Here is a 23,622-nt window from a genome sequence, read left to right as displayed (position 1 = left end):
ATGGAAGTAGTTGCTCATGGTCGCAATTTATATTCTTCTCGTGCAATAACCTGTAAAACCAGGTGAAACCTCATTGGAGACCAGCAGCATCGGCTGTATCAAAAGGCATTAAATATTTTCTACGTCTAATAGAATTCCGAAGAATTTTCCATTTGGATTTGTTAAATAACTTAAACCGAGAGGCGTGCGTCTTGAGCATAAGGAAATGTGTCACCAATTATTTATTTCTTATCACTGAAATATTTGGGGACCGTTGAATGACTCAATGAAAATAATGAGGAATTCTAGCAATAGCTAGAATTCATGCTTGGCTAATCACGTGATGAGTTAGATAAGTTATATAACAACGAAAAATTAGGCACTATAAGAAATGCCTCCCCGTTTATTTGTTACAGTGTTCTACGAAGCGAGTTATATAGAAGAATCATATTGATTTTCCGTTCTTCACATGAATACATCAGTCGTTTAAACGCAGTGATAAATAAAAAATCGATTCACAAGTCAACTTTCTATTTTAACGAAAAGTCGACTTAAACTATTTCTAGAACTCGAGAAACTGTAAGTTGGTTCGATTTATTTATTTTGTAATTCTCGAAAGTTATTGGGAAAGCCCCTAGACGTTTGTGTTTTCTAAGCTAATTTTGCTATTGTATTTTTGCTATCTAGTTGTTGTTGAAAACAACTTAACAACTTGAAGCTTCAAAGAACTTTAACTAGACCTACAGTACAGTTCATAGATTTAAATAGGAAAAAGCGTGAATATTAGGTTACCGCCAAGGTCGCCCGATAGATGACTTCTTCTCCGACTCCCGAGGGAAAGTTTGTTTACATTGAATGGTACTAGCGGTTTACCGTTTTGTCCATATCTATGTTCACGCGTCATCAGTTCGCGATAGGCTACTATTCTCTGTTATCATGGCAAACTATATCACGTAGCAAACTAAACTTTGATTTAAAATCAAATTCGTGAAAACTCTAGTGCATATCTTTTATTCACATGAAAGGTAGGTTCAGAAACACAAACATGTGGACATTGTAGGTTAGAAGACGGCTGAACAGCGTAGGCTGTACCCTTAATACGAAACCACTGACGAAACAAACTAGTTCAAAATATTTAACTTTTGTTGTAGGACTGGAACAACAGTTATAAAATTCATTGCTATGACACCAACAGAAAGCCCTTCAGGCGGGGAAGTTTCATTTGATAACTTATATCCAGCTCTAATAGAATGTTTCGCTGTGATTCTTTGTGGGTATGTATGATTGCGAGTGAATTCCCATGTTCTGTGAAATGTCATGCATCATTTTGTCTTTCAGGTATGTGGCGGGAAGATTGAACATAATCTCAGCCACAGAAGCCAAAGGATTGAATACTTTCGTAGGAACCTTTTCTTTACCATCTCTTATTTTCATGTCTATGGCTACACTTGATCTTAGCTCAGTTAATTGGGAATTTTTACTTGCCATTCTTTTAGCAAAGACATCGGTTTTCCTTGTGGTTCTTGTGATAACACTACTTGTCACAAGACCTGTTGACATGTCAAAATCAGGGCTCCTTGCAATTTTTTGTACCCAGTCTAATGATTTTGCATTAGGCTATCCAATTGTAGCTGCCCTTTACAGCCAATCACATCCAGCATACCCTAGTTATTTATACCTGATGGCACCAATATCATTGGTAATTTTGAATCCTATAGCATTTCTTTTCATGGAATTGGGGAAGCGTAGAGCAGAGATGATGTCTCTAGCGCTTAATCCCATGAATGATTCCAGTAATTCTAACAGGCAGAAACCAGAGTCAACAAGTTACTTAATTTTAAGCATCCTAGTTAAAGTCCTCTTCAATCCCGTTGTTTTCATGACGACCCTTGGTATTGTGGGGAATCTGGTTTTCCATCAGCAATTACCAATTGTTCTTGAAGGAATTTTAAAGGTTTGTAAGAATCATAATTCCTTTTGCATTTATTCAATTAAATTTATTTTGAAAATGTCCTCAGGTGTTCGGAAGTGCGTTCTCTGCAGCCGCACTCTTTCTTCTGGGATTACGAATGGTTGGTCAAATGCATCAGTTTCAGGGCGCCAATCTCGTAATACCTTGCATCTTAATTTGTGTTAAATGGTATGTCGATCAATTGGACGTAATTTATCTCTCGAAAAAAAAAACTTAATTATTGCTCTTTTCATGCCAAAGCTTGGTACTTCCTATAGTTACCAGAGAGTTCGTTGCCATTATTGATGCCGGCGCCGATGCTAATGAAACAGTAGACCTCTCTAATTTCGGTTTCCTGTATGGAACATTCCCAACGGCTCCGGGAGTATTTGTGTACGCTACACACTTTGGCGTGGATGTGGATCTAGTTGCCAGTGCAGTGACTGCCGGAACTTTTCTATCGGCCCCACTTATGTTCATTTCTGCCAAAATGTTGACTCTAACCAATTTGAGTCCATCCAACTACATTCAAGATTTAGATTCGTTCCTTTTCGATATCAGCATTATCAGTCTCATAGCCACGGTATATAAATTTTAGTCTTAATAAGTCGATTTGATTATTAATCTTGTGATTTAAAAAACAGGCGTGGGTGATAGGCATTTTCATTGTCGGAAGGAAATGCAATAAGATTCCTCATTTCTTCACTCTCTGTTTAGTTATTTCTCAAGTAAGTGCTCACCTTAAATTCAAAATGATTAATAGCTGAAACTGTGTTTAATTTTGAACAAGTTCCTGGGATGTTTTGGCGTGATTTTGTGGTCCTCGCTTGGGTGTTGTGAGAAAACTTGGCAGCTTTACTTGCAGTTTATCTTCATATCCTTAGGAGTTTTCGGTTCACGTTTGTGGACCGCGCTACTTGCCCTCTCTCTTTATTTCCTCCGTACTCGCAGTTTGTGCTTCGTCCTCAAACTAAGACCATGGTTTGTCGGCATTGGCTGGGGTATTCCTGCTATAATTGCAACCGTTCTACTCTCAACTGTCGACACGGAAACTGATCACGCTCAGAAATCTGACCCTAATTTTCAATACGGTCAAACGCAAGCGATTGTGGCAGTTGTGATTCTTATTTCATCGTTCCTAGGTAAATTTTTATGTTCCTCTCTAATAAATTTTGTTCTTATCGCTTCTTTGTTTTTCTTTGCAGTTACCGTAACCAGCCTTATCATGCAGCAGCGATATGGGAAGAAATACAATGAATACCAGTCACTTCGTATAGATGACGAATCGGATCACGCTAGTGATCCAGTCCCAACGCAATCTACCCCTCCTGTTTTAGACATTGAAGACTTTGGGCATATTTTACGGAGAAACGGTAAGCTCTCCATTGTATATTCTAGACGATGAGTGTCTGAAGAAAATCCCACGATTTTGTATCCAATATAGGGCGCGCAAGACAACCAGAGGAGACGACGGGTCTCTTAAACCCGGAGATAAGTGCAGCAGAGGATTTACCCAACGCATCGTCTACTGATCTATATTCCGCTAGCGACGCAGAAGGGTGTGTTAGAATATCAAATTTTCTTAAAACTTGTTTTGATAGAATTATCCTTTTCCTTAGAGGTGCGACAGAATTTTGTTCTTCTCCAAACTGTGACGTTACTAAACAACAGCAGTGCGTGCAAATAGTTAAGCGCTACAATTCATCGCCTTCGGAACCAGAGGAAGCGATTTCTCCCAGCGATCCACACGAGGAGTATCAGATCCTTCGGCACATTGTGCTCTTACTTATCCTTTCCTGCTCGATGTTTGTCGTAAGTGCACTCTTGCAAATTCTCACGAACTTCCCTCTATATTGCGTAAGGTTTTTTTTTTTAGGGTATCGCTCTTTGTATGTGGACCATCATTGTAGAAAGAGTTAGTGGTATTTACCTAGAGCTGCTCTTCTTTGACGGCGTTTTAAACTATGGACAAGGGTTTTTGGTCTGTATGATATTCGGCTTCGACAACAAACTGATTGTGTCGCCGATAATGAAGAGGTACGTAATGCAATCTACGATCTATTCTTTTTTAGCAACAGTATTATGTTTATTATTTTGTTAAAGGTGGCGTCAATTCTGGGACGGAGCGAAATCTTTGGGTCTACCTCACTCTGATGCCATCAGTCCTGAAACCAAATTAACTTGTGAGCAGTTCCGCACCTATCACATGAACAAGTGCATCGCAGATCTTGTTCGGGACAAACGGTAATATCTACTAATTTGTTTCTTATTTTGAAATTGCATTTTATTTATGACATTATTTATTAATTATTACAGGAGACGTTTGAAAACGTACCGAAGCGTGTTCGTTGGATCAGACCTGGTGAATTGGTTGATCATGGTTGGTCTTGCTCGTGACAGATTGGAAGCCCAACGTTATGGACGTCATTTGGTTGACGGTCGTGTCATCAAACATATTAAAAGCGAGTATCACTTCCACGATCAACCCTACTTCTACACCTTCTTAACTTCAGAAAACACAAGCAACGTATCATCTTAACTGAAATTCTAGCAAGTCTGAATCTCCAGGTAACAAACGAAAGAAATGGATTTAAATCTTTTATGGTTATGACAATTACGTGTATTTCGCTAAAGCGAAAAATAACCGTAACCGTACACCTAGTGATATGTAATTATTATAAACCAATTAAATATGGAAAGTTTAAACAACGGATTTCTGTAAACACGTATGAAGGCCACTTTGAGCGATGGAAAAAGGCACCATCGTAAAAAAAAGACTTGGCAGTAATTTCAAGTCGAATTACGAAAATAAAGTGATTACGAAAATACCGATTTACCAATTCAATTATTAGGATAAAAATCTGTTTGAGAATGCAAAAAAAAAAAATCTGACATGTTAACATTGTTTAAATTTTGGAATTCAAGTTGGAATTTAGCTGTCGCATGACTTAGATGGACTTTAAAAATATTCAAATGCGAGCCCAGTTCCCGAGAGGTAAAGAATGGTAAGTTCTTCTTTGTTTTGAGAGAGCGTTGCGATGTTTCATTGTTTGTAAAAATGATCAAATTTCCAGATTTGTGAGGGACCATTGTTGCATTCTCGCACGGTAACATCAGACTGTTCCATGTTGTCCCCTCTGTCTAAGCACTTGCCTGTTTGCTGGTGAATTATTTCACCGTTCTGCAGAAAAACTTTTGTTAGAGATTTGTTGTTACTCTTGTTAAACTGAACGGAGGAAAGTAACCTCAGACAACGTCCACTTTTGGTCTTCTGGCGGATCCACTTGGCAACCTGCCATCTTGACTGGTGCTTCAGCAGAGACGTTATCTTGTACTTCGGCACACGATTCCTCGCGACGCAACTGGCCCAGCTTGCTTAAAGCGAAAACCTGTTTAATGAAAAGGGAATTAAATCTAATCTGATTTCAGACAGGTAAATATTACTTACTTGACTCATAGCCATCTGAGCATGACAAGGATACTGTCCTAAATTGTACGGTTGGTCTTCGTTTCGCTGCAAGTTGTCCAGACATAATTGCTTCCCAAAAGCGTCATTCATAACCTGAAAGAAATGTGCAAAGGTTGAAACAAATGAAAAGGCCACGTTAACATTTTTGTTTTTTACCCTGCCGTAACCCAGCGAATGTTCAGTCATGATAAACTTGTCGGGTAAAACATTCTCAAGATACCACTTGAAACTTTTACATTTCAGATCTTTACGCAGTTTTTTGCGTGCAGAGGTATCGCCTATATCGATTGTTTTTAAATCACCTCGATGCATGTAGAAAAGTTCTTTGTAATCGTCCATCCAGACTTCTACTACGCGAGCAGTGTTAATTCCGTGGGTATCTTTGTTACCTGTAATTTGAAATAAAAATGAATTCTGTTCAGAAACCACATACATAGAAGGGAAGATTTTTTGTTTGCACGCACCAGGGAATGTGTACGGGTGGAAAGACCTGAAAATGTGGCCAACGCGGCTACAGGGAATGGTTTCGAGACTGCCACCACACATCCAAATTCTGAAGGACATTTCCAAATTTTCACCTCCCCATACATCCATTCCTTCATCATACGACCCTGAAATTTAATGAAAATTTGAATATAATTTCATTTACATTAGCATAGCACCTTCAAATTACCAAGATCCCAGAAATACTGCCTGTCAATAGCAAAGAGACCCCCTGCCTAGAATTTAACGAAATTCAGGATTACGTAAGTAAGTTTTTATAAATAGTTTTTTTCTGTAGCCTACCATCGTCGGACTGTTGGTGGGTCCCACTCGACTGCCTCTGCGTTTGATCTCTCTTTTGGGAATGTCCATCCACGTAAAATGACCCGACCACGTAAAGCTACCAATCTGAAAGCTTTCCGGAGATCCGTGGTAATACTCTAAAGTTTTATCGTCAATAACATCTATAATCGGCACAAGTACTGCACGCTTGTCTTCTTTAATCCGCTGTAGTAAGGGTTCTAACCATCCAAGAGTCGCCTAAAATAGCAAAGACGAAAAAAAAGTTATTTTCTGCTTCAGTGATTAACAAATGGAATGGGAAAATATGAATTTAATTACCTCACAGTGAGAATCAAGGAATATGATGACTTCTCCAGTTGCTTCTTTTGCACCTGCCAACCGAGCTCTTATGAGACCTTGCCTCTCTTTTAGTCTGACTAGCCTGACTATGGAGGGGAGTTGTGTTTCTATGTACCTCTCTAGCTTGCCTTGAAGCTCGACACGATCGCTGAAGTCATCGATCAACAAGATTTCTTTAAGGAATTGGTGAGGAGATCGATTGATGACGCTCCAAATAGTCCTTATTAACGGAGACCAAGCTTCATTCGTGAAAATAATGATAACGCTAGCGCTAGGTAATATCGTGTCGTAGGTAAGTCCTTTGCACATGGAATCTCTCACGTCAGGCAGTGTTCGGTTGTAAGAAATTCTATTACTAATAAATAGATTAAAAGCTTCTTTCTTCATGATTTCTTCAGCCTCTTGCAGCTCTGCACCAAAAAGCTTCACCGCTTTGCCACCAGCACCAAGGCCATTTTCAATTTTGTTAAGATCAGCAGCAATTTCCAAGTCAAACTTATTAGCAGGGCTTTTGATTGGTTTCCGTGGCACCACTTTTTCTGGTTTTTGTTCAACAAATGGTTGTTCAATGATGGGTGGTTTAGCAGGCTTCGCATCTAGGCCTTGAATGATTTTTTTTTGTATTTCATTAAACTTTTCCAAGCCTCCATCATTGATCGCTGGTTCAGCTGGGGGATGTCCTGAACTGTCAGATCCATCATGCCGTGTTTGGCGTATCCCAAAAACAATCAAACCAAACACAACAAGTAAAATAGGATATTTCAAGATCCTCCTTCTTGCTCGTAGCATTCTCAGCATCATGGTTCAGAGTTGAGGAATCCAACTGTCACAGAAAAGATAGCGCTATTGAAGTTTGTTTACTTTACAGGTAGGCATATATAGAGAGCGTCGTCTGTAAATTATAGGGCTGTTTGAAGACGGCTGTCAAAACTCACTAATACGGCACTGAAGTAATGTAATTGTTGTTTAAGCCACTGCCTCGCAAACATTAGAAGTTTACATCGGAACGAACGAAGGGCGTTGTGCTGACAACCTGAGAATAAAACGACTGCAACGTGGCAGTCCGCGTTCGATCGTTCCGGTCTTCTGGCAATATGTCGCCAGACTGCAGTTCAAGGACATTCACGCACGTTTTTTTTATTACCTTTAATGCATAGGTCTTTTTACTTTCAATTCACTGTGAACGTAACACAGGACGTACAGGTGTGCTGCAACGTCATTATTAAGGTCCTTTGCCCTAAGGGAAATACAGTTAAGTTCAGTGCATGCAATGCCACCTATCGTACTAAATAAATAAATTGTTCCCATTAAAATTTTTTAAATTCTGTTGGTTCAAATTTAATCGCAAAAAATTTAGTATTAAAATGAAAAAAAAGGAGGTGATATTTTTCCCTTTAAAAAGTTTCCCCCATGACCGAGCTGCTTTGAATATTGTGAAATTTGTTTATCATTTTTTTAAATTAAAAATTTTACGTTTGCCCGATTCTGTAAGTACAGATAATTTAAATTTGTAACCGCAATTTGTCGTCCTGCATGTGTTTGAGAGATTAACGGAATAGTACGGAATTCTTTTGATGAAAATTTGCATAGCTTCTTCAAAGTTCAAACAAAAAATCAAAGAAAAAAGAAACCAAGAAAGGAAATTTCCCAGCGCCTTTTTATCGGACGGTGGGTGGAAAAGGAACAGCTTGGCAAGCTTCGTCTGCGATAGAAGATCGGGAATTAGCAGACGAAATTCCAACACACGTGTTCGAAATAAGCCACACTTCAGCAGGTTGAGTTTTTTGCTGTGGTAAATCGCAAGTTTTTAATTCTGGTTAAAACTAAGGACATTTTTCACAAACTGTTCAGTCGGCTTTGCCGTCTTTTTCGACAATTTTGAGATGGGAGTGATAACAGAAGAATCCGCAAATTGCACTGATATGGAGAAGTTAACGAAATTTTCCGTGTCAGTGGCCTTGCGACAATTGGTAGATCTCGCTTCAAGCAGCCCAGAATTTGATAAATTAGCAAGTTACCTGACTATGCCCAAGTGGAGCCCATTTGTTGTGGAGAAATGCTTGGATGACGTGGCCCATCTGCTTCTTTTTGAAAAGTCTTCACTTTTGGATGACATTGTACGAATATTTTCTCCAATTCTTATTGAACTAGTACAACGGGCATCATGCATAGAGATGTCACCTGATGTAAAGCACCATCTTATGTGTGCTTTGTTTGGAAAACTCATTACCAGAAACAAAGGAGTTTTACAGTAATAAATTAAAATAAATTATTTTGTACCTAATTTATTATAATATTTCGATTTTTTACAGATTTGTGATGCAATATTTCAAGACCAATCCCTCGCCATTCCAATCAAAGTCTGGCTCAGAACCACCACAGAAAAAACCCAAAAAAGGAAAATCACAAGTTTCAGAGCTAGATCTTTGTGTGTCTAGCTATAATTTACTTGAAGCAGCTCCTGAGCACTTCAAGGAAATGTGGGACTGGTCTTGTTTCATAAAGAAATTTTCCAACCACTTTGATCCTGAGATCAGATGGATTGTCTGCCAATCAGTTGCCAGACTAAATAGCATTTCAGAATTAGAGAAGCTGAAACTTGTAATGCAAAGTGTTTCTGAAGAGGAAAACAGAACATTTAGCTTGAAATATTTTGTCAAACAAGAGGATTTTCAAGAAGAAATCAGACCAACAATCAAAGATGATGTATTTATTAAATTCTATAGTACAAAGTTGGATTGATCCTTAACCATGTTTATCTGATTGCAGAAAATAACTAGCGAGATCAGCAAAAACATTCTCTCCAAAGCAATCGTTGATGTCGAAGGTGTGCTGTTACCATGCTTTTCTCAGGTAAGTTTATCTCGATTTGTGTATAGTGCTGTTATGGTAAGTCTTACTGATGTCGTCTTGCTCCATATAGGAACGTAGTAAAGGTGAGATGGTCGTCCCAGTGACGTCAACACGCAGCCACCTTCAAAATTTGGCCCTTGCAATCACATCCAATCTGCCTGTTCTCATCACCGGACCAGTGGGATGCGGTGAGATTGAATTTTTACTTTGCGTTATGAATGTTCATTACCTTCATCTTAAAAATTCAGGAAAAACAACATTGGTTGAACACGTTTCTTCTTTAACTGGGAGAACGATTCATAATCAGGGACTGTTGAAAGTTCAACTGGGTGATCAAACAGATGCCAAAGTACTTTTGGGTACATACCATTCAACTGACATACCGGGTGAATTCGTATGGACTGCCGGAGTTTTAACTCAGGTAAAATTCTAATCAAGGTTGTCACTGGCCCTTAACTAAAAAGATAATTTGTAAAATAGGCTGTAAGGGAAGGACGATGGTTATTATTGGAAGATATTGACTATGCACCAATGGATGTGGTATCCATGCTACTTCCTGTCGTCGAATCACTGACACTCAATGTTCCAGGACATGGTGATGTTATCCGGGCAGCTCCCGGCTTTCAGTTATTTGCCACCCAGAGAACCCACGGACAGTTTGATGGACAGGCCACCAATGCTGCCACCATGCTTAAAAAAGTGTGGAGGCGTCTTGTGGTGGAACCTCTGTCACGAAGCGAGCTCCAGACTGTCATCGACTCACGCTTTCCATCACTGAGCCCACTCACCGAAAAATTACTAGACGCTTATTATTTGCTAAACGAAAACCAATCCAACACTCGTTTAACCGTCAACGACCGCTCTTTATCTCCCCGCGACTTTTTCAAATGGTGCAATCGCATTGCAGCAGAATTCCGACTGGACAATACTTCGCTGACCTCTATTACTTCGCAGCTGTCTATATTTCAAGACGCTCTTGATTGCTTTGTTGCTAGCGTCTTTAACGGCGACCGGCGACTTCAGCTAGCAGAAGAAATTGGCGCCAAAATGAATATGATCAAAGCTAAAGCAGAATTTTACTGCAACTCCTATAAACCAGTCTTCAACATCTCCGAAGATTCTGTGGGCATCGGTCGAGTTTCTCTTAAACGATACAAGATCAACGACACTGTTGCGAAATCAACTTTTTCATGGACGAGGAATTCTTCGGTGCTTCTGGAACGATTGGCGGCCTGCGTCCGTCAACTGGAGTCAGTCCTGCTAGTAGGAGAGACGGGAACAGGCAAAACTTCTTCCGTGCAATATCTAGCCCAGCTTCTTGGTCACCGACTTCTCGTCATCAATTTAAACCAACAGAGCGACAGTGCCGACCTTCTTGGTGGCTACAAACCAGTCGATTTAAAATGGAAAATTTCTCCGATCCGCCATGAATTCGAACGACTATTTGAGGAGACTTTTAGCTTGCAGCAAAATGCGAAATTTTTGTCGCACATTTCCACTTGCTTTGCCAACCGACGATGGGCCGATTTGCTCCGACTCATGACGCACAGCCAGCAATCGGCTGTTCAGCGCTGTAAACCAGAGCTTCGACCTGCTTGGGAGCAGCTCGGATTCCAACTACAACAACTTCGACTACAAATCCGACACGCCGATAGCGCTCTTGCTTTCTCGTTCGTCGAAGGAAGCCTGGTGAAAGCTCTTAAACAAGGTAGTCCAGTTATTAAGATGACAGTTGGTGTTGGTGCTAATATTTATAAATTCTGCAGGCGATTGGGTTTTACTGGATGAAATCAATTTGGCGACAGCTGAGACACTAGAGTGTCTATCAGGTTTGCTAGAAAGCCACGAAGGATCCCTTTTCCTGCTGGAACGAGGTGATCGCGAACCTATTAAGCGGCACCCGGACTTTCGTCTTTTTGCGGCCATGAATCCGGCCACTGACGTCGGTAAAAAGCAGTTGCCTACTGGACTCCGCTCTCGCTTTACCGAATTCGTTGTTGATGAGATTAGCAGCCCTCATGATTTGGCTACACTCATCGGGGACTACTTAAGAGAATTAAATTTGACAGCTCTGCAGGTAACAGTGAACCAAATGAATTGTACTTGTTACTGATGTAATTTTTTATTTTTTTATTTATTTTGCAGATTGAAGGCATTGTGCGCTTTTACCTTGAAATCCGTGGGGAGGCTCTCCGTAGTCTTGCCGATGGAACTGGACGTCAACCGCATTTCAGCCTGCGGACTTTGTGTCGTGCTTTGGTTGTGGCAGCTTCTAATCCTTGCGGGACTGTGGCTCGCTCCCTTTACGAAGCATTCTGTTTGAGCTTTTTGACCCAACTGGATCGATCTTCTCATCCCATCGTTGAAAAACTAGTTGTCCGCCACGTCGTTGGCAATAAGAACATGAAATCGGTCATGGGCCAGGCACTCATTCAACCCAAGCCATTATGGAAGGGCCAAACGGAATCCATTCAAGTCGAAGGCTATTGGATACCCAAAGGTGATCTGGAACCCCACGAAGCCAAGAACTACATCCTGACAGATTCTGTCCGCTGCAACATGAAAGATTTGGTGCGAGTAGTATCACTCGGTCGTTTGCCTGTCCTTTTACAGGGCGAAACCTCTGTTGGCAAGACATCTTTAATCGGATATTTAGCCCAGTTAACTGGCAATAAGTGTGTCCGGGTCAACAATCACGAACACACTGACCTGCAGGAGTACGTGGGCTCCTACACAGCTGATCCCACTACGGGCAAATTGATTTTCCGTGAGGGCGTCCTGGTGGATGCCATGCGTCAAGGCTATTGGCTAATTCTGGATGAGTTAAATCTTGCCCCCAGCGAAGTGCTAGAAGCTCTTAATCGTTTACTGGACGACAATCGTGAACTCTTCATTGCCGAAACACAAGAGACAATCAAAGCTCATCCGCGTTTCCTGTTGTTTGCTACACAGAATCCTCCCGGCGGGAATTATGGAGGCCGCAAGCTCTTGAGCAGAGCGTTCCGGAATCGCTTCGTCGAGCTGCACTTTAACGATATCCCACCTCAAGAACTGGAAACCATCCTGCACCGACGATGCGACATGCCCCCGTCCTATTGCAAGCGCTGTGTGGCTGTCATGGGAGAGTTACAACTCCGCCGGAGAGGAAGTGCAGCCTTTGCCGGAAAACAAGGTTTCATGACATTGCGAGATCTTTTCAGATGGGCGGAGCGCTACCGCTTAGCAATAACTGACAGTGCGGCCACTTTCTACGATTGGGACCAACATTTAGCTGATGAGGGTTACCTGGTGCTGGCCGGACGTGTACGTAAAGATGAAGAAGCCCTAGTCATCCGCGAAGTATTGGGGAAACATTTCAAACGGACGGTGGATCCGCAGCGACTCTTCACTCTATCGAACGAAACATCTCCTGTCACTCGACCTATCCTGGAATCCCTCCAGCAACTGGAAGGTTTTGATCATCTCGTCTGGACATTCGCCCTGAGACGTTTGGCTGTCCTTGTCGGACAGTCGCTCCGGTTCGTGGAACCTGTACTGCTAGTGGGTGACACGGGCTGCGGTAAAACGAGCGTCTGCCAATATCTCGCCAGTCAAAAGAACTGCCAGCTAATGACTATCAATTGTCATCAATACAGCGAGGGATCCGATTTCCTCGGCGGCCTGAGGCCTGTCAGAAATCTTCAGGACCAACAATCTGAAAGCGGAGTTGTCGATCGGCTATTTGAATGGGTCGACGGCCCGCTCGTACTTTCGATGATTGGAGGCCATTACTTCCTTGCTGACGAAATATCTTTAGCTGACGACAGTGTGTTGGAGCGTCTCAACTCCGTTTTAGAACCAGAACGAAGTCTTTTGTTGTCCGAAAAGGCCGGATCTGGAGAACCTGAAGTGATCAAAGCTGCTGATCGATTCCGGTTTTTGGCCACAATGAACCCCGGTGGTGACTACGGAAAGAAAGAACTGTCTCCTGCCCTCCGAAATCGCTTGACGGAAATTTGGTGTCCCATGTCGAGAGACAGGCAAGATATTATCGACATTGCCGATCACAATCTCAAGCGGAAGTCGATCACGACGGTAGACGGCCAGAATTTAAGCATAGCCATTTGCATTGTCGACTTCGTTGAATGGTTCTCCAAGTCCGAAACGGGAAGGAAGTCCACCGTCAGCATTCGTGATATTTTATCGTGGGTCCAATTTATCAACGCAGTGACACAACTGGATCCGGCCTCGGCCTATGTTCATGGAGCCTGCTTGGTGTTCCTAGACTCGTTGGGTAACCGGGCCGTCGTCGAAGAGGCAATCCGTCGACTTGCGGCGCCTGTCAGCACCCAAGTGAACATTGCAGCCCTCATGGGTCGTTCAGTTTCGGGATCTACTGTCAAACTTCAAGAAGGACTATTTGGAATTGATCCTTTCTTCATCGAAACTGGGCCGAAACCGACCTCTCAGAGCTCGTTCACATTCAACGCACCCAGTACATCTGCTAATCTCGTCCGTCTACTGAGAGCTTTACAACTAAAAAAACCGCTCCTGCTGGAAGGCAGTCCTGGAGTAGGCAAGACCAGTTTGGTGGCCGCTTTAGCGGAAGCCACAGGCCACGAGCTTGTCCGAATCAATTTGTCGGAACAAACGGACGTATCGGACCTCTTTGGCGCTGACTTGCCCGTCGAAGGATCCGAAACGGGCGGCAGATTTGAATGGAGAGACGGACCGCTGTTACGTGCTCTCAAAGAAGGCCAATGGATCGTGCTTGACGAGCTCAATTTGGCATCGCAATCTGTGCTCGAAGGTTTGAACGCCGTTTTGGATCATCGCGGTGAACTTTACATACCGGAATTGGGTCGTAGCTTCCGAGTCCAACCGCAAATGACAAAATTATTCGCTTGTCAGAATCCGCTCAAACAAGGAGGAGCACGCAAAGGCCTTCCCAGGTCATTCCTCAATCGATTCACCCAAGTCTACGTCGATCCTCTATCGAAAGACGATCTGCAATTTATAGCCCGTTCGGTTTATCCAGAAATCGATCCGGCCGTAATCGTCAAAATGGTTGAATTCAACGAGCAACTCGTGAAAGAAGTGACGCAATCGGGCCAATGGGGCTTGAGAGGTGGACCCTGGGAGTTTAATTTGCGTGACGTTTTCCGCTGGTGCGAAGCGGTCCAGTGCAGCAAATCTTCCAATCCTGGCCAATTTGTTGGTTTGATCTACGCCGACCGGATGCGAAGTCTTCAAGACCGTGAAACGATGCTCTACACTTACGAACGCGTCTTTGGACCGGAATATCCAGTCCCCCGCGGTCAGGATCTTCACGTTTACCTGACAGAAAGTTGGATCCAAGTTGGTAGTGCCGTTTTACCTCGAGGGAGCCATCACGGTGACTTAATCGATGGCCATGAATTGTTGATCCTTCAAAGAAATTTACGACCACTCGAGTCCATGATGCATTGCATCGCTCTCAACTGGATGACCATCTTGGTAAGGCGAACACTTTTCATTTCTTTAATGGGTGTTGTAATTGACTAGCAAAGGCTTGAACCACGGAGCATTAAATGTATTTTCTTTTTGAGTTTACAAGTTTGGGCAATCCCCGAACAAAGAAAGTAAGTGCAATTTGTATTCACACTGCTCACAGATGGATTTATAACTGTTCAATAACTCAACCAAAAAAGAAGCCGGAAATAAGCACAGAACTAATCATTATAATGCATTGAGTAAATGGAAGGGTTCATAACTGCCATGGAAATTGCCTACAAACTGTTTTTTTTTTAATCTTTTTGATTGTTGTTTAATTTTATGTAATGGAATTTAAACTTGAAAAATTGAGATCAAACTTTGGAATGAAATATTCAATTAGGTTGGCCCGAGAGCTAGTGGGAAAACGAGTCTGGTGCGTTTAGTAGCCCAGTTAACCGGTCATCCCCTCGACGTCTTGAATACAAACTCGGCTATGGATACAACTGAACTTTTAGGAGGCTTTGAACAAGTAAGATTGCATTCTCTCCAAATCAAAATGGATTCTTTCTTTTCGCTTTATTCCTTTCTTTCGCCTTTTCTCTTTCCCCTCTTGTCTCTTATGGTTGTTGTTGGTGCTGTTGTTACAAGAGCTCAGCCTTTATATTAAATCTCGAGGGCTGGAATAGAGGAAGTTAGATGGAGAAATTGATAGAGAAAATAGAGAAAAACAGCGAGACGGCTACTGTGTTATGAAGGAATTGAATCTTCTTCATGCCCTTTTTACCAATTGGGGAAAGGCTTTTTGGATGATTTGCTTTTTGCTTCTGGTGATGCCGTTGGGCCCCGATCGATATCTGCCTCTCTCTAAATTTAGTATATAAACATGTCGGATATCTGTTCGGCCAAGTGTCAAAAACGGTCCATCAGGTCCTCCCCGACTCCCTATAGACTCAACCTTTCATTTCCCTCCTCTTTTTAGCGCGTAAATCGAAATAGACCTTAAATATGAAGAATGAAAGGGAAAATTGGAAAATAAAAAGAGATAAAGGAAACACTCGGGGCCGGCTCTAGGTGGGCGAAACTCCAGAAGTAAATTCTTTGTTTTGTTTCCATTTCATCTTCGTTTCTTTTCAAATTTTTTGTTTCGTAAACGAAGATGATTTGGGTCGTTTTGATCCGGCTTTTGGGTCGTTCATCTTGACTGTCAGATGACCGTCTCCCTACACACAACACATGTAAATAACAGACAGAAACAACCATTTAACAGAAGGAAAGAGGAACAAAAACAAAAAGAGGAAGAAGGAATCGCCCACATTTTCATTTCTAGTCCCTTTCGCAGCGTCAAACGACAAAATATGATCAAGAATCGAGTCGCCACCTTGCTCCGCTTCGTAAATTTGGTTCTCGTTAAAACGTAATACGCTTGAACTCGATAACAGCTAAGTGCATTTAACAATGTAAGAGTTAGCCCTTTCATTACTTGATGCGTTGGGTTTTTTACGAAAGAGAAGTTAACAGCCCGAAGCGGGAAGCCCCTCCTTTTTCTTCTATTACTACCGCCACCCACCACTATGTATTGACTTTTACCGCTGGGCACGATAAATGGCCAAACGTCTATGGTGTATTTATAAAAAGAAAACGTCAGCATCTTGTGTGTGTTCATATATTTGAACAATTTTTTTTTTTTCTTTTTTCCAAAATTGAATTTGCCCGTTTTACAGTTCGATGACTCAAACTTTTTTGGGTGGGGATCTAGAATGGCTTTTGTACGTCAAATGTCTTGACAGGCGACACGATTTTTTTGGTCTTGGCCGCAATCGAGTGAAGCCCGAGTGCTCTCTCTCTCTCTCTCTCTCTCCCTCTCTCCCTTCATCCCTTCCCTCTTTTTTTCTTTATTTTCCCTCGGATAGAGTTTATTTTGATATATTTTTTTTTCGTATTGAAGACGGCAAGAAACCGCTTCCTGCGGCGGCTGTGGTGGCGTTCTCGACTGTATCGATCGTCCATTGCACTCGCTCAGCATTTCTCTAGAACCTTTTTCCTCTTTTTATTTTATTTGTTTATTATTTCTTTGACCGAAAAATTTGTCGGCTATGTAAATAAGTCGAGTTCACTCACGACGACTCACATTGGCCGAGAATCCACCGCCGTTGAAGCCGCCGACGGAGTTGCGGCGAGGACGGGCGGGAACGTGTGAACCGGCGATAGAAAACTTGGCGCTCCGTTGAAATTGATGATGCGGTCGTAGTCTACCAGTCCGGCCAGCGTCGGCGGCGGCCGTCTCTGCTGCGGCTGCAAGTGGTGGCCGCGTTGGCCGAAGGAGTCCGGCCCGTTGCCACCGTAGTGGCCGACCGAATCGGGCGAGTGCCCGGAACGGCCGCTCCGGCAGTCGCGTCCGAAGAAACAGGACAGAACGGCGCAGGCAGCTTCTCTGAGACCAGAATGTAGGAGCAGGAAGACTGTGGGATTGATGAAAGCGTGAGCGAAACAGATGTAGAGCGTGACCTGGTGGGAGGCAGGGTCTTTGGGCGGTCCGACGGAAGCCAGGCCGCGTCCCTCCTCGCTCGCTCGACTTCCAAAGGCCACCACCAAAAAGAGCGGGCCCCAAAAGAGAGCGTAAACAATGCAGATGGTTGTGAACATGCGAATGCGCTGCAAACCCTCGCACTCGAGTCGTCTCAGCAGTTTGTGGAAATTGCTGTTGTCATCCGTATTGCCCGCCACGGCTGGACCGGCTACCGTTGCCACCACTCTGCTCGTTTTGTTTTGTTTGTTTTTTTCAGTCGTCGTCGTCGTCATTATCCACAGGGAAGCATTTCGCCCGTTTTGTTTTTTTCGCGAGTTAATGTAAAGAAACAGAAGAGAAAAGTTAGGAAAGATGAAAGGATTTTGGGATAAGTTGACATTGCGCCAAGTCGGTTGAAGAAGTCAACACAGTAAAAAATAGAAACGGATTCTCTTTCTCTTATTTTGACAAAGGGAAAAGTTGCCGACGACAATCCACCAGCGATTGCTCCCAAAGTAACTTAAAATGCGCCAGTTGGCGCTGTCAAAGGAATCGATTTGCAGTTGCCACTACTATTGAAGATGCGACAACTCATTTGAATGACGTGACGTCTCTTCGCCGTTCGTATAATAAGTGGGGGGCATCATCATTTGCATCTTTTCCCTGGCCCTCCTCCTCCTCCCGCGTTTTTTTTGTTTCCAGATCATTTAGCCCGTTGGAGCAATGTCAGAAATAAGAAAAGGGGGGGGGAGGCGGCGTCAGCCCCGTTGAACAAAAGTCATGCAATATTTCGTTGCTGTGTACCCGGTGACGCGGACGGCCTGTTTTCGGGATCGGATGAGGTCGCGGTGGAGACGGTAGAGATGCGTGACGGTGAGAATGAGACAAAGTGAATTGACGATGACCCACAGCAAATTGACGATGTAGTGCCTGTAGGGCGTCTGAATGAGGGGACAGGCCGGATGGAGGGGCGTCGTTTCGACGTGGTTGGCCAGGGCGCCCGTGATGAAAGTCGGTCCCAGATTAACGGTAATGGCCGCGAACCAGATCATGGTGATGCCGAAAAGGACGCAATGCGGAGCGTCCAGTAGGCGGGCGCCGACGTTGGCGCTGAAGCCTCCGTCGCCTCCCAGCGCCGGATGCTGGAGACGTAATCGAGGCCATCGAAACCCGAAGGAAAACGAAATCAAAAGCCCCAAAAGGAGAAGAATCAGTCAGTTAGTTAGTTAGTTAGTCAATTAGTTAATTATCGCTTTTGGGGGTAATTACGACCCCCCTGTCGCCGCCTCCAGTTTTGCCCCCCGAGTTCCCCCTTGAAGACATGTTCCCTGACCCCGCAAAGACATTGAACATTACGACATGATGTCTGCACCGGAGCGAGTGAAAATAGACGGGAGGAACGGATGAAAAGAAGGGTAAAAAGAAGATTGATGCTCATCAAGGAGTGCGTCTAGTTCCGGTCTGACGCCTTCGTTCGGCGCTTTAGCAAACGTGCATTCACGGTTGTTGTCGTGGGTTCATCTATCGACTCTTGTGTTGTGGATGGAAGCGAAAATACAAGAAAAGGGAAAGTCAAAAAAGAAGAAGAAGAAGAAGCAAACGCCAAAAGAGATGGAAGGAAAGCTTTTATTTATTTGCCGTTGGCATCGGCATTGGTTTTGCTGCATCTAGTTCCTCCTTCCCTCTTCTTCTTGCCGAGAGTTTGGGCTTGCCATTGTTTATCGATCCTTGTGTTCGACACAGAGGAACCAGCAACGAACCCAAGGCTCGGCGTTCTTCTTAGATAACACGGCCCAATGTTATCTAAAGGCATTTGGTGTGTTCTCCAGTCGAAACTGGGTAATCAACAGTCCTGTGGAGCGCCCCCCATCAGCGACGATCGGGCCCAGAGTGGCGAAGGGCCTTTGAAGCAGCCCACCCTCCCTCCCTCTCTTTCGCCGAAAGACAAAAAAAAAAAGAGGAAGAAAAAAACAAGAAATTGGCAGTTAGAAGAGAAAAGAAGAGTTGAAAGGGAAACGGAGAAAGATATATGTGTGTGCCGAAACAAGACAATTTCCAAGTGCCAAGTCGAATGCACAATGGATAGAGTTGTAAAGAGGGCCGCCCTCGGCCGTCGTCCGCGAGACTCTTTTTTAAAAAGATGTATTAGGTTTTACCTTTGTGGGCCCGTCTTCGTCGTCTTCATCGTCTTGCAGCCAATGGGACGTGTCGGGAGAATTGACGAGCCAGTCGATGTCTATTCCGTCGTCGTCGGGCATGAGCGGCGTGTCGTTGAGGACCGTCGTCAAAAGGTTGACGGCCGACACGGTGGCCAGCAACAAAAAGACGGTCTCAAAGATGGAACACTGGGACACGGGCCGGCAGAAATGGTGGCTCAAAGCCAACGGTAAAAGCATTGTCGCCCTCGTGCAGTCGACGGCCGCCTGGTGGAAGATCAAACCCTGCGACCATCTGTCCCCCACATGACAAGAAATGATAACAACTCTTAAACATGACGCAAATCTTTTTTTCTCTTTCTCTCCCCCCCCCTCCTCCCCCGTCGTTTTTTATTTTTCATTTAGTCGTCTGACTCTTGTGAGAGGTTTTGAACGAATTTAGCCGGCGGTGGCGACGGCGCCCGCTATTGTCCTGTCGCTCTATTCTTGATTGCCGAGTTGATTATGTTGGGAGAAGCTGGGCGATGGGGAGGGAGGAGGCTGTAGGCGCGGTGCAAAAATGAATTTCATTTTCGCTCCCGCTGCTTTCGCTTCTTTTGTGAGTCTTTGCGTATTGTTGCACAACGCCGGTGTGAGGGAAAGTCCCGCGTGATTACTCTCGACATAACTTTTTAGAAGACCTCGAGTTGCGTGAATGGAGTTACTGGGGCAGCCCCACACACCCCCCTTGCTTTTCTTTTCATTATTCACCCTTTCACAATTCCCTTACGATGGCCTCACAATATTGACAGGTCGGACCTTTCACCATACGCCACACACTTTGTTGCTATTGTCCGTCCGCAATTGTCGTCTCTCACGATTGGATTAGATTTTATCCCTCCACCCTTTTTCAACTCGCCGTGCGAATCTCCCAGGTTATTCAAATAAGGATAAGCCAATATTTGACTGCAACTTCTTCCTTTTTTTTTCTTAAAGAAGAAATGCCATTTCAAGTAGCCCTATCGCCTTTTGACAAGAGAAAAACGAATCGGGATAAGATGGAATGAAATTCCCCATTTTTTTTTCTGTCTAGGCCTCTTCTCTCGTAGCGCTGCATATGGAATGAGCCCAGCGCTGTGTGGCTTTTGTGTGGCTTTGCGAGGGAAATAGACACATTAAGTCGGAATAAAATATGATGCGCCGAGGAGGGAAGGGGGAAAAGAGAAAAAGAGAGAGTGGTGGGGCGACAGCAGCAGCATTGGGCTTTAACTTTTTGTTGTTGTCTGCTTTTTGTGTTTGCATGCCTAACAGAATGAGTATGTGCGTGCTGTCTCAGCACACATTGGTCTATTAAAGTCACCGCCGCTCTCCCTCTGGTCGTGGCGTCTGTAATCCCTGGAACTCATCAAACTCGCGGGCTGTATCGGGATTGCCAGAGAAGGGTTACCACTGGGCTTTTCCCTTCCAACTCCCCCTCCTGGAAAAATTTATTCATTTCCATGTTCTTCCCCATGTTGTTGACGCTATTGTCTGCGTGGCTTTTTCGCACCCGTAAAACTCCCGAGATATTTCGGTAGTAGAGCGGAATGATGGCAATCTTTTGTCTTGTTTACTACGTGGAAGTGGTGCCATTACTAGGCGAGTCATAGTTTGGTGAGTGCTGTTTTCGCCAAGTCTTTTTCTTTCGTTGGAGGTTCATCTTATTTGGCTTTCACTTTTTCGGTGAATGCGTTTGGGGAGCTAGGCGAGAGTGGGAGGAGGCGCACCAACTATTGTATTTTGTACGTGGTCAACCGGTCATAGTGGATAAAGGTTGTTGTACTAGTTGTTGTTGTTGAGTTTGCTAGAGAGACTATCGATCACTTCCCCTCTCTCTCTCTCTCTCTCTCTCTCTCTTTCGTCTTTTTATTTACTTTTATTTTTTTGTGTTGCTGTTATCCCCGCAATTGTTTTGTCGCTACAACTAAGAGACAGGTCTTGTTTTCTTTTCTTGCCTATCTATCGATCGATGCCCATTCTATAACTTCTTGGGAGGGGGGTTCTTCTTGTGCCTCAGCTGCTGCTAGTGCTGCTGGCCAAAACCAGACGAGAAAGAGAAACGAGACGGGACTCGGGGAATTGCGTTACAATGTCCAAAACTTGAGGGCCGCAGCAGCAGCATCGTTGAAACTATAATTCCGTTTTCGCTCTGGCCGCTTCCTGTTATCCGCGCCACGATCCGTAAACACCGCGGCGCCGGCCGAGACGGTTTCGTTGAAAGGCGGTCCGACTTTTTGAACTAAAGAAGAGAAATAAAAGAAAGGGAATTTGGGGAGCCCGCTCACTACGGCTTGTGTATGTGCTTTACCGACCAGCGGACAAGACAAAACAACGTAAATTAAATGCCAAAGGCTGTCCTATCACTTTACAGAGTCGAAGAAGGACAATGACGTAAGGGGGAAGAAAAGCCGAGTTATTCGACGGTTCTTTTACCCTATCTTTCCTAGGCATCATTAATAAGTCAATAAAGAACACGGAGCCCCCCTCCTGTTTCCTTTCCGTATTTCCTGGAAGAGAAGAGCGAAAGTAAACATGGGAACCGACCAGCGTCGGCCAAAGAAGTCGGGGGACTGGACCGAAGGGGGTCGTCTGTTTTCTAGATCAATCTCATTTCAGTCGTCTTTAGCCATTTTTCATGCCCGTTTTTTTATGGATTCCTCTAGCTGCCCGTCTTGCATCTTGATTAAATGGGTTGTTGGGCGGATGAATGGATGAGCGGGGATCCTTCAATATTTGCTAGCAAAATGGTTAGACACACACACACAAAATAGGAGAAAAGTAATAACAAAGAACAACAAGTCAAGAACCTTCTTAGCGTCGCCCGCCCGAGAATGAGCAACATGACGGCCACGTTGGTCACGACGCCTAGAACGGCGATGAGATAGAGGAGGCTGGCTTCGGTTGAACTGCTTGCCGGACAGTTGAAAGTCCTCGTTCCGTTTGTCGTCCCGCCGCTGCCACCAAATCGCAAATTGGCCCCGATAATCATTTTCTTCTTTTTCTTCTTCTTCTTAAGAAATTTCTGTTTTCAGCCCCTTCTGGTTTTTGTTTGTATTTTTTTCGAGCTCAGAGTTGCAATCAATCAATCAATCCCGTTCACTCTATTTGTTGGGTGACCTTGTTTTTTTGTTTGGTGGGGTGGGAGGGTTATCTCTGCCACCGCCGCTCGTTAGTTGCTTGTAATGTATGTAGGGTTATTACACACTCGAATGGCCAGAGACGCGTTAGGCAAGGCCTAGGGGGGAGGCTTTTCTTCTTCTAGGAGAAATCCGGAATCGAGCGCCAAGAGATTGTTTACGCCAACCGATGTGATGTGTAGGTAAGTAGGAACTGAGGGGGGCAAATGTGAAAATTAAAAGAGGAGTGAACGGGGGGTTGGGAGGAGAAAAAAAAATTAGGACATGGGAAGAAAATAATGTGATGATGGATGGGCGGAATCAGTCACCGGGAATACCCCACATCCGAGGGATGAGCGAGCGCCGAATGAAATTTCACGCCTTCACTAGATGAAAAATGAACGGACACTGTCACTCCTGCGTCTCTGATGCAATTGATATCCAACGCGTTTCCCTTTTTTTTTTCTTTGCCCTTTTTCGGTTGAAGGATTAAAACAAAAATGAAACCAAAATGAAAGGTAAAAAAAAAGTCCTGCCTTTTCTCTCTCTCTCGCTCTCTCTCTCTCTCTGTCACTCTCTTTGGCGGCTCAGAATATCAAGTCCCATGTGTCGTCCACGTCCATGTTTGTTTATCCAGTTTGTCTTTTAATAATTCAAGAGTTTGCGATGTGATGTGGGCGGCGGACTCGGGTCGGTGGTGGCAATCCGGCTGTAAAAGAACCAACACACATGCACGCACACAGGCGAAGTTTCCAGCTCCAGCAGAATGATAGAGAGAGAGAAGAGGGAGCGAGCGAGCGAGAGAAAAGCGGACGAGCGCAAATGGTCGAGTTTTGTCTAGCGGCTGGATGGATGGAGGGGGGACCACAGTCGGATCGTTTCTGTTGATCCTGAATAGGACGTTTGCCGACGACTAACACAGCACACGCAGACAGATAGAGCGAGGCGAGTTTTTGAGCCAGAATCTCGTTGGCCAGGAGTTGGTGCAGGCGCAT

The 23,622-nt window shown here is 44.0% G+C and overlaps 4 protein-coding genes across 10 annotated transcripts in view; 2 read left to right on the top strand and 2 right to left on the bottom strand.

The window, feature by feature from the left end:
* The first annotated feature begins 415 nt into the window (after nt 1-415).
* On the top strand, nt 416-4,756 carry LOC124209581 (integral membrane protein GPR155-like). Of its 3 annotated transcripts, none has more exons than XM_046607628.1 (13): nt 416-558; nt 1,131-1,253; nt 1,318-1,933; nt 1,998-2,119; nt 2,192-2,513; nt 2,575-2,658; nt 2,721-3,072; nt 3,136-3,303; nt 3,375-3,489; nt 3,550-3,742; nt 3,807-3,967; nt 4,034-4,174; nt 4,247-4,756. In XM_046607628.1, the coding sequence occupies exons 2-13, from the start codon at nt 1,162-1,164 to the stop codon at nt 4,467-4,469; spliced, it is 2,589 nt and encodes an 862-aa protein (XP_046463584.1). In that variant the 5' UTR covers nt 416-558; nt 1,131-1,161; the 3' UTR covers nt 4,470-4,756. The 3 variants fall into 3 exon arrangements, with proteins under 3 accessions (XP_046463584.1, XP_046463583.1, XP_046463585.1); XM_046607627.1 differs by lacking the exon at nt 416-558 and adding an exon at nt 798-1,004; XM_046607629.1 differs by lacking the exons at nt 416-558; nt 1,131-1,253 and having other exon boundaries at nt 1,537-1,678; nt 1,786-1,933.
* LOC124209582 (polypeptide N-acetylgalactosaminyltransferase 1-like) lies at nt 4,528-7,325 on the bottom strand. Its single transcript, XM_046607630.1, has 8 exons — nt 6,504-7,325; nt 6,186-6,422; nt 6,073-6,118; nt 5,864-6,010; nt 5,556-5,788; nt 5,379-5,492; nt 5,176-5,319; nt 4,528-5,111 (listed from the first exon to the last, which is right to left on the bottom strand). The coding sequence occupies exons 1-8, from the start codon at nt 7,323-7,325 to the stop codon at nt 4,974-4,976; spliced, it is 1,881 nt and encodes a 626-aa protein (XP_046463586.1). The 3' UTR covers nt 4,528-4,973.
* Nucleotides 7,326-8,199: 874 nt separating this feature from the next.
* The window catches only part of LOC124209576 (midasin-like), a 31,291-nt gene continuing 15,868 nt past the window's right edge, over nt 8,200-23,622 (top strand). For all 4 annotated transcript variants that reach the window (XM_046607613.1, XM_046607612.1, XM_046607615.1 and 1 more), the window contains exons 1-9: nt 8,200-8,775; nt 8,837-9,230; nt 9,294-9,377; nt 9,448-9,565; nt 9,626-9,798; nt 9,858-11,085; nt 11,144-11,454; nt 11,523-14,852; nt 15,232-15,360. In XM_046607613.1, coding sequence (XP_046463569.1) covers nt 8,408-8,775; nt 8,837-9,230; nt 9,294-9,377; nt 9,448-9,565; nt 9,626-9,798; nt 9,858-11,085; nt 11,144-11,454; nt 11,523-14,852; nt 15,232-15,360 — 6,135 coding nt within the window. In that variant the 5' untranslated portion in view covers nt 8,200-8,407. The remainder of the gene's footprint in view (nt 8,776-8,836; nt 9,231-9,293; nt 9,378-9,447; nt 9,566-9,625; nt 9,799-9,857; nt 11,086-11,143; nt 11,455-11,522; nt 14,853-15,231; nt 15,361-23,622) is intronic.
* Nucleotides 14,914-23,554, bottom strand: LOC124209584. Of its 2 annotated transcripts, none has more exons than XM_046607632.1 (5): nt 22,319-23,554; nt 19,494-19,788; nt 18,142-18,479; nt 16,950-17,583; nt 14,914-16,051 (listed from the first exon to the last, which is right to left on the bottom strand). In XM_046607632.1, the coding sequence occupies exons 1-4, from the start codon at nt 22,498-22,500 to the stop codon at nt 16,956-16,958; spliced, it is 1,443 nt and encodes a 480-aa protein (XP_046463588.1). In that variant the 5' UTR covers nt 22,501-23,554; the 3' UTR covers nt 14,914-16,051; nt 16,950-16,955. The 2 variants fall into 2 exon arrangements, with proteins under 2 accessions (XP_046463588.1, XP_046463587.1); XM_046607631.1 differs by having other exon boundaries at nt 16,960-17,583.

The sequence above is a fragment of the Daphnia pulex genome, chromosome 12 (genome assembly GCF_021134715.1).
Source record: "Daphnia pulex isolate KAP4 chromosome 12, ASM2113471v1".
Classification (NCBI taxonomy): Eukaryota; Metazoa; Arthropoda; class Branchiopoda; order Diplostraca; family Daphniidae; genus Daphnia; species Daphnia pulex.
The sequence above is the reverse complement of the archived record's forward strand: the minus strand, read 5'-3'. Positions and strand labels throughout refer to the sequence as shown.